This window comes from Diabrotica virgifera, chromosome 4 (genome assembly GCF_917563875.1).
Source record: "Diabrotica virgifera virgifera chromosome 4, PGI_DIABVI_V3a".
In the NCBI taxonomy this organism is placed as follows: Eukaryota; Metazoa; Arthropoda; class Insecta; order Coleoptera; family Chrysomelidae; genus Diabrotica; species Diabrotica virgifera.
The window spans coordinates 54,940,646-54,954,911 of NC_065446.1; the positions used below are offsets into that span (position 1 = coordinate 54,940,646).

Sequence of the window (14,266 nt, forward strand, 5' to 3'; positions counted from 1 at the left end):
ACAGTAAATACAGTGCACAAATAGAAAGACATGTTGTACACATTGCACACCAAGAAAGGAGTTCAGGTTTTTTCATGATATTGTTTGAAGCAGTGTTCTAGACATAAACCTGGGTTCCCGGAACAATATTTACAAAAAAATAAACTCTCTTTGCGAACACCATTCTTTGAACAAAAGCGGCATCGCTTGATCAATCTGCTACCACTTGGATTTTTTGGACACTTTTTTGGATGGAAGATGAGAATGATAATTTTCAGCGACGTTTGTGTCATGATCTTCATCTTTTTTTTATGTAACGCTTCTATAATGGATAAGGGAAAATCGAACAATGGCATCTTGGGTTTAGATGAATATCTGTTATATACCTAGCATCCATGATTTGTGAATCAATCAGATGAATACCTACTTTCTTATACCATCTAAGTCTCTTTATATTTGATGGATAATAAGACATTACCTAGTATTGTAAATCTATTCCTGACATATACCGATTGTATTGGACAATAGGTCTAGGTTTATTTTTTTGTCCGTGTAGCGTCTTCCAAAACGTTTTCGTGCTAGGTTGTGATGTACCTATAGCACCTCTCTTTTATCTGTCCATTTACCAACACTCTCGTCTCCACAATTACGTTGCACCAATTCACCAATATTTAATTTTTCCTTAGTCACTCTGGGATTTTCTTTTCTTGCAGCTCGCAGAGTTGCAGTGCATAAAAAGTATTTCTAGCCAACAATTTTTGTTTGGAAAGGCCAACAGAATTGTAAAACTTGTCCATGTATAAGCTGTGGCCATTTTCAAAATAATCTGTCCTCAAGTGAAGTACAACTTTGTACACCTTCGAAGTACACCTCATTATCACAATCATAATCAAAATTTTATTCTAAATAAATCATGTCTTTTTTATTACGGATAATGTTACTTCGAATTTTATTACCATCTTATCTACGAAGTATGTAAACAAAATTCTGACCCAAGTGCACTTTTGTAAATTATAAATACTTACTAAAATTCCCCTGAACCAGTGAGAAAGCCTACTACAAACGCCCACTTTATAGGAACTGTTATTATTTATAAACGAGTTTACGCCGTCACATATACGGCGCGGGCGCGGGCCCTTTAATGGAACGTGCTAAAGGGGCGTTTTCCTACAAATTCGCCGGTCGCTGGTAGCCGCGAATTCGTAGCCGCTACCGAGTCGCTGGTAGCGGCGAATATTTAGGTTTATGCGGTTTATGTAGTACATAAACAACCGCTTGGATTCACATGAAATTTGGCATACGCATAGCTAACATGTCAAAGAAAAAAAATGATATTGTACCGATGTGCGATTTTGTCCTGGGGATAAGTTTCACCCTAAGAATTACATAAACTGACTAATTCTAATCAACTTTTATTCGATAGAGTTTTTTCACTAAGCCAATACTTTTTGAGTTATTTCCGAGTAAATATGTTCATTTTTCAGACAAAAAAAAAATACGTTTTTAGACAATTTTTCGCAAATAATTCAAAAAGTAAGTACTTCATCGAAAAAAACATTCTTAGAAAAAATATAGACTGTATCCGTTTCAACTACATATAGCCTTGTAAAAATAAAAACCCTTTCAAATACAGCCCTTTAAAAAATAAGGGCTTAAAAATAAGGATTTTTTTGTAAAACAAAAATAAAGCTTTTTTTAAACACTTTAAAAAAGTTGTAATGAGTTTCCCCTAAAAAGTTCTTTATATTTTTTGTTTATTTCACATTAAAATATTCGATTTGGAATTTAAATAATATGAACCTATTTTTCCTTAGCTATAACTCTTCGTCTACTAGGTCTAGAGACCTAATATACACCATTTTTTTCAATTTTTTATAGGATATATTTTTGGTGAGATTGTTTTTTTCGGCAAAATACTTACTTTTTGAGTTATTTTCGCAAAACCGTCTAAAAACATGACTATTTTGTTGAAAAATGAACATATTCACTCGCAAATAACTCAAAAGTATTGACTTGGTGAAAACACTCTATAGAACAAAAGTTGCGGTCAGTTTATCGAGGTGCGGCCTTATTTTTGACATATATTTTTTCACCTCCGAGAAACCCACCTACTTAGAGGAAAGCATCGGCACAATATCACTTTTTCTCTTAATTTTTTAGCTACCTATGTGTTTACCAAATTTCATGTCAATCAAAGCGGTTCTTAAAAATTTAGAGGTTTTGTAATATTTTACTGTTAGAGAAAGTATTAAAAACTTAAATAAAAAATGTTAATATTTTATTGGACTTCCTCGCGAATGCATTAAACTTCTTGCTCTATTAGGTATACTCTCAATTATTAATGCATTCAAAAAATTTTGATCCCAAGTTGTTCCCATGTGCTTTACAGCTTTACTTAACTGTTGAAGCGTATTCACAGGATTCATATCTGGTATGGATATACCTGGTGACAGGGCTGGCCACTTCATTTTGTCAGTACCGTGATGCTGTAATCTTTCGTACACAATATATACGATTTTGCAGTGTTCTTCAGCCCGCAGTGTTCTCAATCCCCGATGTTCCCTAATTATTACTGGATGATATGAACGTATTCTTGTTATTAAGCCAGTCAAATGCAACCTTCTTCTAACGGTTTGGTTTGAAATTATTCTTTCAGTGGCGTTACGCAACGCAATGTTCTGTTGATGCGAGCAGTATATGTTTGGTTCCATCTAGCAATAATTTGCATATATCGGTCATCAACAGGCTTGGCACTCCGTTGTCGCCCTCCACCATGAACGTTATGAGGCTACACCATTTGTGACATAACGATTCAAAGCTCTATTTACAACACTTTGTAACAACCCGAAACGTTGAGCCACTTCACCTTTCGTTGACCCACCTCACAATCTGTTGCATTCCGACAATATCTAAACGTCTTCCAGGTATAGTTTATAACTCAAATACTCCAGTGTAACAAAAATACTCCATTATTAAAAATAACTGGACCCAAACTGTGTCAATAACTGGACCCAAATATATGACTAAAATGTTTAACATTTTTCTGACGATAGGTAGTAAAAAAACATGATGGATTCCATCAAAATAAGAAAACTGCAATACTTGGAACATATACCACGTGGTGACAGATATGTACTCCTAAAATTGATAATGGGAAAGATTTAAGGAAGGTGAAGCATAGGTAGAAGAAAAGTGTCCTGACAGAAATCTCAGAGAATGGTTTGGATGCAGACCAACTGAACTCTTTCGGGCTGTAGTGTCAAAAGTTAGAATAGCAATGATGATTGCCAACCTTCGCCGCGGAGATGGCGTGTAAAGAAGAAGAAGTAAAAAAAACGGATCGCTACAATAACAAAATTTATTTTATTTCGTTTAAACTTGATAACAAAGTCGGGGTATTAATATTTTAAGTAGATTAATCTTTTACAAACTCCCGACTATTTCTGGCGTAAAATATTGCTTTGATCCTTATCAATTGTTGAGCACTGTATTTATCTTTAAACATAAAAGTAGCCATAGTCGGTAAATAAATATGCAAAAAATACAAACACTACTATTCGTAGCGACTGGGGACGCTAGTCTGCTTCCGAACGAGACCTACGACTGGCGACCGGCGACAGGCAACTTTTTTAACTAATGTTGTACCTACAAATTATAAAAAATATCTTTGCATGTATATACACCAAATATAAACAATAAACACACATATTTAATTGTTCAAACTATTTCCATAGTCTTTAAATAAATCAACAAACACTATTATTCGTGGCGACTGGGGACGCTAGTCTGCTTCCCAACGAGACCTACGACCGGCGCGGCGGCAGCAATTCGGTAGCTTCTAGGAGAATAGTCCTATTTAAAACGTATTAACGATACCGGAATCAATTAGTAGCGGCTACCAATTCGCAGCTACCAGCGACCGGCGAATTTGTAGGAAAACGCCCCTTTACGCCGTATATATCACGGCGTGGGCTTTGAACGTGTTAAATAATCTGCTAGTGTTCTCCTAGTTACTCCAATTAACAAACTCTTAATTGATACAAAGTGCTATAAATAATATTACTTTTCGGGTCACGTATTATTATAGAAATGCTATTAATATTCGTCTTGCCATTTGTTTATATTACCAGCTTAACCTCAGCGTAATCTAGAAACCGTTTACTGTAAGCTGTTTATCACACCAAATGGAATTCCTTCTTGGTGTTTGTAATCGCTGGCGCTGGTGAGATATAGTCTGCGTTAATTTGTGATTTAATTGCATTATTCCGTAATTATTGTCCCGTAATAGACAACTCATCAAATGACAAGATAAGGTGAAGGTCTAACTGATGGGCTTTATTTCAAAGCAGCTGATGTTATATTTTAGGCTCTTAGAAATTTTAATGAAAATTAACAAAATAAAATGCAAAAAACAATCGACTAAAAATGATAGCTGTAATATACTAACTAATTATCAAACATTGGCAATCAAATAATAGTACATTGTTTACCGGGTAGGAAAAGCTTAACATTCCTGGACGACTGTGAAGATTGCTAAGTCGAGGCGCAAGCCGAGACTTAGCAACACAGAGTCCAGGAATGTGGCTTTTCCTACGAGGTAAACATACTATTTTTCCGCAAATCGTTTAAAATTCGACAGATATTGATTGATTTAAAAAAAACGCGATAATTTTATTCCCAAATAAATGGTGCTTTGAAATTCCTAATAAAATTACTTGGGTTACTATGGAAACGTATTGAGGTTGAATTGTCAAACTTGACGCTTATAAATAGAACACTAACAACTGTACGGAAATATCATTTCCTTACAGTAAGGAAGTCCTGACTTTTTCTTCAAGAAATTTTGACAGGAATGTCAAAATTTCCTGGCGATTTGCGGAAAACATACTTACCGTTATTGTTTTTCCTTCGAAAGTTATAAATATACAGAGTGAGTTTTATATAATGTGGAATGACTTAATTATCTCAGAAACGACAGATTCGTGTACGATTTTTGTAGGTTTTAGTGAGTAAAGATATTGTGATGTAATCGATATTATGGTGGTATTTACATTGTTGTCAGATTTTTCGTTTTTCTGGAAATCTAATGGATCTTGTATATTATACCCTGTATATTTTTGGTGTTTTAGATTGTAGATTAAAGAATCAACCAAATTAAAATAAAATAAGTAACCAGTGTATATCTTCGACAATTATTATTAGTTCATATTTAACATTAGCTGCATTGGCCACGCTTCTCTGTGGCTTAATTATTGTACGATTAATATTATGTTTAATTTATTTAAGACAGTTAAGTAAATATCATGATATCCATACCTTTGGCACTATATTTGATCTACATAATATATGGTAAGTTAGCAAAAAATAATAATATAATCTAAACATAATAGTCCGCGTTTCTATAGAATGATGACATCAAGAGAGGTTTAGGATCAAATTGATATACCTGTGAAATTATGAAAACCTACAAAGTTATTAAATATATCGCGAATCAGATTGCCAGATTTTGTATGTATATGTAGGTTTGGGGAATACACTTTCTGGGATTACTTCTATGACATTTTTCAAGGCTTAAAAGATGGCAAATTGTTGGTAAATAAAGATATAAACCGTACAATATTATGATACCTACAGATTTCAAATTAGTTGATTTTGGCACTCTGTTTGATTTAAATATGGTAAGTTAGCAAAAGTTTAGAATTGTTTCATTGACTTTATAATTGTTATGGAAATGTGTTGCATTAATGCACAAATTTTAATTTTCAACTTTATCGCAGAGAAAATGTTGACATATTAGTCATTTTATTATTGTAAATAAAAAATGTTTGAAAATTATTTTTAATCCCAATGGCCTTTAGTTGTCGAGGTATTTAAACTAAAAAAAAATATTTTTAGTTATAAAAATATTTTCTGTATACCTATTAATTTTCGATACTGTCAAAAATAGAGATTCTTGAGCAAAAAGCACATTTTTTACACACTTCCTATAAATACAACTAATTAAATTCGATAAGTGATGGTATATTGTATGGATCCCCTTCCTTTGACGTCTACAAATATGCATTTAAAAATCAAAATTAGCTTAATAGATCCAGTCGTTCTCGAGTTTTAAAATAAAAAATTATTAAAAAAGTTAAAATTACTGAAACCATTAAACAAATTTTTTAAATAGTCCATTGAAATGTTATATTTTTTACACCTTACCTTGAATTTGTTAGAGGAGTAAATTTTATTTTTTTAGTGAGTAGAAGGGATCAGTAGAAGCTGAAGTTTAAGTTTTTGGGGTCGGCACCCTTGTCCCCCGGCCGACATCTTGGAAAAGGGGTGCAAAGGGATTTCGCGCTATATCTTATAAACTACCTACCCTACGGAAAATCTAATTAAAAATAAAATGTAGCAAATTAAATTTTCTACAATTTTGTGTCTATTACTTTTTACCGCCAAGTGACCAACAAAAAAGATATAAACAAAAATATGTACACAGTTTTTAAGAAGTTTCTTTCTGGAGGTTATACATTTTTTTCAGTTCATTTTACAATAAAATAACATTTTGGCAATTTTGAAGAGGATTTTTCAGCGAACAATTTCCGCTATAAAGTGGATTAATTCTATTTATATATCTAGGTTTTACAGTGCTTCAAATATGACCAGATTCTCTAATGCTCATAGGGACACAATAAAAACAAAACGTTAGGCTTACTTTTTCATCTATAAGTATATTTTTTTAAATGTTCCACATTCAACATTTGTATATTTTTTTATTCATACAATTTATTATGATTTTAATATTCCTATGCTATTATTAATCTTTTTTGACCTTTCTCCCCACTATAAAACTTAAAATCCTAAGCATATATAAAAAAAGGCCCAAGAAGTTGTTTGAAGTTCAGAAGAAGAATGACGCAACCGCAAAACGCAAGTTTCTTCAGAAGAGCAAAAAAACGATTTTTAAATATTTAAAATAGGGATTAAATGAAGAGTAATGGACCAGGAGCATCGGTATGGCGTGTTTTTTGAAAACGATGGCTTTTGTTTTCATCGATATTGGTTCGAATTTTATTTTCTTAATTTAATCGCGCCATTTTCAACCCTAGCTACAGTTGCGACATTATGCATCTGAAACAAGGTCTACGACGCAACTACCCTATAGTGGCTCAGCACATTTTTACAGTTCTGTCGTTTTTGTATCATCTGTACATAATAATTTAGAAGTTAATTACGCAATAAACAGGAATTGACAAAATTTGCTGTTACGTCATTCTTCTTCCGTACCGGACTGAATATTTGTCTGCTATTACTTTTTTATTATAATTTATCCTAGGTGGCACAGCAGTCGGTTCCCTCTACTTAACTTATTCTTACAGTTGTGCTACATATTTGGCCACGTGCAGTCGTATTAAAAATTGTGAAAAGTATTTTGAGTTTTATAGAAAATACGATTGAGTGTCTTATGGATAAAATTTATATTTTTATGATTAGATAAGCATTTTGTGTTTTTTGTAATGGCGCATCATAAGTGGTGGTTATTTTAGTTGTAAGAGACCTCTGGGGAAAATTATTTGTCAGTGGGAATGTCGAGCAATCTTTACTCACTGTTGTCGGTGAACGTTTTTCGTCTCTTTAGATGGCGGAAATAAAGACGATTCTCTGGAAACCCTGAGATACAAACGATTCGCTAAAACAGCGACAAAATATGCATTTGATCTCTTCTCACTTCCTCCAACATAAGATGCAGCCCACAGACTCCGAGTGTATCACCAGATTCAGTCATGGCTCGGTAAACATTATGATCCAGAAGATTGATTGGGGCTGGAAAAAGCATGGAAAATGTTGGATATTAATCCAAAATTCCAAGCATCCAGTACCCTCGAGCTTATTAAATTCATCTTTTGCAGATGCAATGGAAACTGGAAGTGCATGTGGTTGCCGAAAAGCAGACCTTAAATATTCAGCAGTGTGCCTCCATTGTGATTGTGAAAATTTTAGCAACATCGTGGCCATATTAACATTAATTATTGAAGAAAATGGATTGTAAGTAAAATTACCAACAATGACGCAAACTCTAATTCTCATTATATCACAAAAATTCACCTCGGATTCCGATTCAGATCTTGACTCACAGCCTGAACCATAAAAAAATGAAAAATAATAACTATGATAGATCTTTTTCAACATATATTAATGAATAATATTATTTGTCTAGAAATTGTCCATGGATAAGGCCTATTGGGGATACCACACACAAAACGCGCCTTCAGACTCAACCTCTTAGGTGGCGGGGAAAAGGGTCAAAAATAGCTTAATAATAGCATAGGAATGTTAAAATCATAAAAAATAAATATATGGATAGAAAAGTAAGCCTATGCTTTTGTTTTTATTGTATTCCTATGAGAATTCGAGAATCTGGTCAAGTTTGGAGCGCTGTAAAACCTAGATAAATAAATAAACTTAAACAACTTTATAGTGTAAATTATTCGCTGATAAATCCTCTACAAAATCGATATGATGGTATTTTATTGTGAAATGAACGAAAAAAAAGTTATAACCACCAAAATAAACTTCTTACAAAATTTTCTCTTAGTTTCGTTTATAACTTTTTTGTTGGTCACTTGACGATAAAAAGTAATAGATATAAAATTGTAGAAAATTTAATTTGCTACATTTTATTTTTAATTCAATTTTCTGTAGATTTACTAGTTCAGGAGATGCAGTGCGAAAGCCCTTTGCACCCCTTTTTCCAAGATGGCGCCCGTGGGACAAGGCTGGCAACCCTAAAAACTTGAACTTAAGCTTCTACTGAACCCCCTACACTCTAATAAAATATAATTTACTCCTCTAAGAAATGCAACCCTAAATGTAACATTTAAATGGACTAAAAGAAAAAAATTAAAATTTTTAAAGTTTAAATGTGTGGCGTTATTACCAAAAAATATTAATAATTCAGTAACAAACAGACATACAATTTTATTATTGCACTTAGAAAGTCAGTAGAGAAAGAAGTAGTCACTTCTATCGGCATTCCCCAAGTGAGATGCAACGTTATTTATGAATATAAAGTATATTAAATGTTACATAAAAATAAATTAGAGGGAGTCTGTAAAAATTAGAGATGGTCAGAAAAAATTAGGCGTCATGAAAAACTGAAGAGGTCAGGTAAAAATGAAGGGAGTCAAAAAATTTGAGGAGATACGATAAAATAGGAGAAAGTCAGAAGAAATTGAGTGCAGTGATTGTCGAGAAGAATTGAAGTGGAAATTATAGAAACATCACTCTATTATTTTTTTAAACGCTTTTATTTAGTTCAATAGTTTGCGTCAAATCTTTAGACGTTAATTTGAGTGCCTTTTCTCTAATGCAAATGAATGAAAATTTGCAGACATATGCATTCGCGGGAACAATACACGAATAATCAGTAACATTTTTTTTATGTTTATTAATTGTTTAACCTTCGGAGTACGAAGACTGGGTCAAGCGTGACCCGAAATTCACTTATTTCTTAATATTTTATGAAATATTTTTTTTACAAATCCGATTGATCGCAAGTTCTCCTTATTTGTTTCAGTCTATTTTTTCGTATATAATTCGTGAACATGCAAATTACAGTTTTTCCTCTACGTAACATCTATGATGCCGGGTCAGTCCTGACCCGGTCTTCGGATTTCGAAAAATATTTTTAATATGTTTGTAGGTACACGTAAATCGCAGCCGTCTCTGTTTACGGGTATACGTATTCAAATATACGGCCGGAGCGAATTTACCTATGCCCGTTTTCTGTAAGGTATTAAAATCTGGCCGCCGGAGCGAACTAGTGTATACCCATGGGAAACCATCTTAAAAAATTTAAATTCAATAATTTAGGATTGTAATGGTTATGTTTGTTTGTTTTTTGTTGAATTAACGATACTGTTTATTAATACTGACTATTTAAAACATCCTTATAAATAAAATGAGAATGGGTCACGCTTAACCCATCTTCGTAATCTAAGTAAGTCAAATAATCTCCGTACTCCGAAGGTTAAACAAAAAAAAAACAATTTTAATAGAAAATGCTTAAATTCTCTTGTTTTTTAGAATGTAAAAATTTGAAACTTTTACGGATTGTAGCTAATCATATGAGCTATAAATAATTTCACTTTTTACGTTAATTGTTTACGTTATGCTTCATAAATAAACAATAAAGTTTCAAATTTTTTGCCGATTCCGACTACTTTTCATGTTAGTACATCATATTTATGTTTTATACCTATTTTAAGAAACATGACGATATATTTTAATGTTTGAAAAGTGTAAGACTAAAAAGTAAAAAATAAAAAAATATGAAAAATTTTTTTTTAAGAAACGCTTTTTTTTAGTTGCCAGTGACTAAAATTAAAAATATTATAAAAAAATCAACTAAAAAGCAAAAAATAAATAAAATTTAAAAAATCTAACACATTCGTTAAAGAAAAGTGTGGGGCGAAAACCGTTAATTAGATGAAGACGCTCCACGCTTTTCTTTGACGAATGTGTTAGATTTTTTCAATTTTTTTTATTTTTTGCTTTTTAGTTGATTTTTTTATAATATTTTTAATTTTAGTCACTCGCAACTAAAGAAAAGCGTTTCTTAAAAAATTTTTGTTCATATTTTTTTATTTTTAATATAGTGTTATGATTTTTTAGATTTAAGAAAATGTTAGGCAATTTTTTTTAATAAGTTTTATTTTTCTGATAGATATGTGTCTTTCTTTTTAATTATAAAATGCCTATGCCTATGAATGAGTAATATAATAATATAACAAGAGTTAAGCTTATTTTGTCGCCTATTGTTATGTTAAAATAAGGCCTCCGCATCCGCATATAGATATTATATTCAATGTTTTTTATATTGTCTTTTTTTAGAAGCAACGTCGAGAGTTAGGCCTGAAACGATTTTGGTCAGCGGTGAAATCTTCCAATAGTAGTTCTGGTTCTCAATGTGAACCCTGCCCCGAAGACTCGCCCAATGAAGAAACAAAACCTCCTCATTGTTCTTTACCCTTGCTGCAGGTAAATACGATATTAACATTTATATAACATAAATTAGGGAGTTAATATAACATAAGTACCTATATGTTTTCAAAAATGAGCACTTTGAACCGTTCAAACTTACAGATCATATTACAGAGAAGTTTAAAATTATGGAATAAATTCATTTATTCGTAAACGGGCGATTTTGGAAAAAAATGGGAAATAGGTCGATTTTTATTTTTAAATTACGACATTTTTAAATATCCTATATTGTACTAGTGACGTCATCTGTCTGGGCGTGATGACGTAATCGATGATTTTTTTAAATGGAAATAGGAACTATTTAATTTAACTTTGCTATATGTTACTGTTTGAGCTCTTTTGAGAACATTTACAAAAACAAGAACCTTTTTTGAAATACTTGATTTTTTTGGTTATTTGGTATGATATCACGACACCGACCTTCACACCCTGGAAGTGGAGAAGGGGATAACTTTAAAATCTTAAATAGGAATCCTTATTTTTATTGCAGATTTGGATTCCTTACGTAAAATAAGCAACTTTTACACTTCAAAATGAAAAACCAAAAAATACGTAATTAATATTTTTTTAAAATCTATCGGATAACACTAATCACGACCCCCCACTCCATTCCATGGAGGCGGGTGGAGGTAACTTTAAAATCTTAAATATTAACCGCTATTTTTTATTGCAGATTTAAATACCTCATAAAAAAGTAAGTAACATTTATTCGACACATTTTCTAGATTTACTGATAGATGGCGCTAATAAATCGTATTTTTCCAATTACAGCTCCATCTATTAACAATTCTAAAAAATGTCCAAATAAAAAATATTCCTAATTTTTTCATGAGGACTCCAAATCTGCAATAAAAAAACGGAGGTTTCTATTTAAGATTTTAAAGTTATCCCCACCCCACCCCCATGGGATGGAGTAGGGGGGTCGTGTTTAGTGCTATTCGATAGGTTTTTGAAAAATCTTAAACACGTGTTTTTTCTTTTTTTTCTTTGGAGGTGTATTTCTGAAGAATCGTTTTTTTCCGATTATAGCGTCATCTATCTTCAATTCGTAAAAATGTCTCGAATAAAAGTTGCTTATTTTTACGTAGGGAATCCAAATCTGCAATAAAAGTAGGGATTCCTATTTAAGATTTTACAGTTACCCCCCTCTATCTCCAGGAGGTGGAGTGGGGGGCCGTGTTTGGTATCATTCCATAGATTTTTGAAAAATACTGAAAACGTATTTTTCAGTTTTTCGATCGGATCTCCATTTCACGAAATATTCCCTCGTGCCCTACTTTTGGGACACCCTGTATATTTGTTTTATGTTTAAATAACGCTTTGTACTTATTATTACCAATATAATAACTGGTTAATTACTGCGTTTTAATTAGCAAATATAGACCATCCTATGCATGAATACACAGAAAACTAATAAAATTAAATTATTATTATTATCACATTCCTGTTTTGTTGAAATTTTATTTGTGAAATCGTTTAATTAGTTTTACTGATCCACCGACCGTTTGTTCAACTATAAAAAAATATATAACACAATCTAAAAATTCTATTCAGTAATTTAAAATGGATACGATTTCTAGGTTTGGCCAAGTTCAGATTCACCACGGGGAGAAGCTGATGGTCAGAGTTTTGTCTTTCCAGTATGTGCAGAAGATGCAACATCGCAAAATTCAACATGTATGGACAATATACTACACAATGATTCCGGGATTGATTCGGATCAGGTAAATTTTGACGTACGTATAGTAACATATAAGCACATAGTTGAAGTCTTTCTTCTTCTTTTTCTTTCATAACTCAGGCGAGACTCGTTATTCTCTGGCACTTCGTCATAAGACGTTTGTACCATACCTTGATTTTTTCCTTAGACTAATAAGTTCTGTGACCTCAACGAAGGCCAACAGTTTTCGTATTTATTTATTTATTTATTTATTTATTTATTTATTTATTTACTGAAATATACATCCACCAGGTATAAACCCATAAAGGTATACATAAGAAAACTACATTGACACAACATTGAACACTTGATGACAAAATATAAAATAAAATAAAGAATAACCAAAAATGTTTCTGTTGTTAATACACATACGCAATAATAAAACAAACACCTTAATAAAGAAAAATAACATGATATCAATTCGATAAGCTATTACATATTTCGCGTTTAAAGATGTTAAAATTAAGAAAAAAAAATGTCCACAGATCTTAAGTTATTTACACTTCTGCACATACTCTTTATCGGACAATAGAAATTATGTTGCGAATTAGGCACCGAAATAATGAAAAGTTACACCTGAACGTGACACAGCTCGTGGTACATTAAAGTCTATAAGACTAAGCAAAATATCGCTATTAATTATAGAATAGTAAGGATCTGTTTTTAGGTGGATGTGAGAGGTGGCATTCAGATTTTTGCGGAAAAAGTTAGGTGATAACTTCGTTAATAATAATTGATTTATGCTCCTTCTCAAATATGCCCGGAACAATAATAAAAAAAATAAAATATTTAGAAATTTCAAAAAATTTCGTTTTTTTTTTCTAATTTTTTTGCTTATAACTTAAAAACTATTCATTTTAGAACAAAGTTCTATAGGAATAAAACAAAGATAATTCAATTTTCTACCAGAAGCGGTTGGTTAAAAATGTATTAATTTATCACCCTTGCTTCAAAATAGCAATAAATATAAAATAAGGGGGCAAAACAAGCCTGTCCTTATTCAATGATTTTCCATCACTTAGGTTACACTTGGAACCTTCCTAATTCGCTTAGAAAATTTTTGTAATGTGCTAAAACCGTACACCAAATTTCATTAAAATTGACTTACTAGATTTTGCATAATAATTTTGCAATCTAAACATTTTTAAAAAATTAAAAATTTTTAAAATCTTGCACAACAAAAAACATGCAAAGATTTGTCAATTTTTTTACATATAAAGAAGTACTTCACCTATCTAATGCACTTTACAGAATTGAAATCGCATTATTTAAGCAGCCTCAGAAACAATTAAACAATTTTTTGGCTTATAAACAAATTAGTGCTCTGGCCAGGAGGGGGTGCTACGGGCTCCTTTATTTAGATAAACTTATCCAAGTTTTTTTTATGTATTTTGGCCCGTAGAACACGAATTTTTTGGGTAACAGTTGATCCGGATGTCGATAAAGTTGTTATAAACAAAGAACTTGAGGAATTACATAACATCGATTTTTCGCAAAATAAAACATTTTTTTGTATTTCTTGGGTAATTCTAAGCAAAA

The 14,266-nt window shown here is 31.9% G+C and overlaps 1 protein-coding gene across 1 annotated transcript in view; it reads left to right on the forward strand.

The window, feature by feature from the left end:
- LOC114331887 (uncharacterized) overlaps positions 1-14,266 on the forward strand; it is a 507,499-nt gene that overhangs the window by 478,832 nt on the left and 14,401 nt on the right. Inside the window, exons 3-4 of the mRNA XM_028281578.2 lie at positions 10,858-11,004; positions 12,588-12,731. Coding sequence (XP_028137379.1) covers positions 10,858-11,004; positions 12,588-12,731 — 291 coding nt within the window. The remainder of the gene's footprint in view (positions 1-10,857; positions 11,005-12,587; positions 12,732-14,266) is intronic.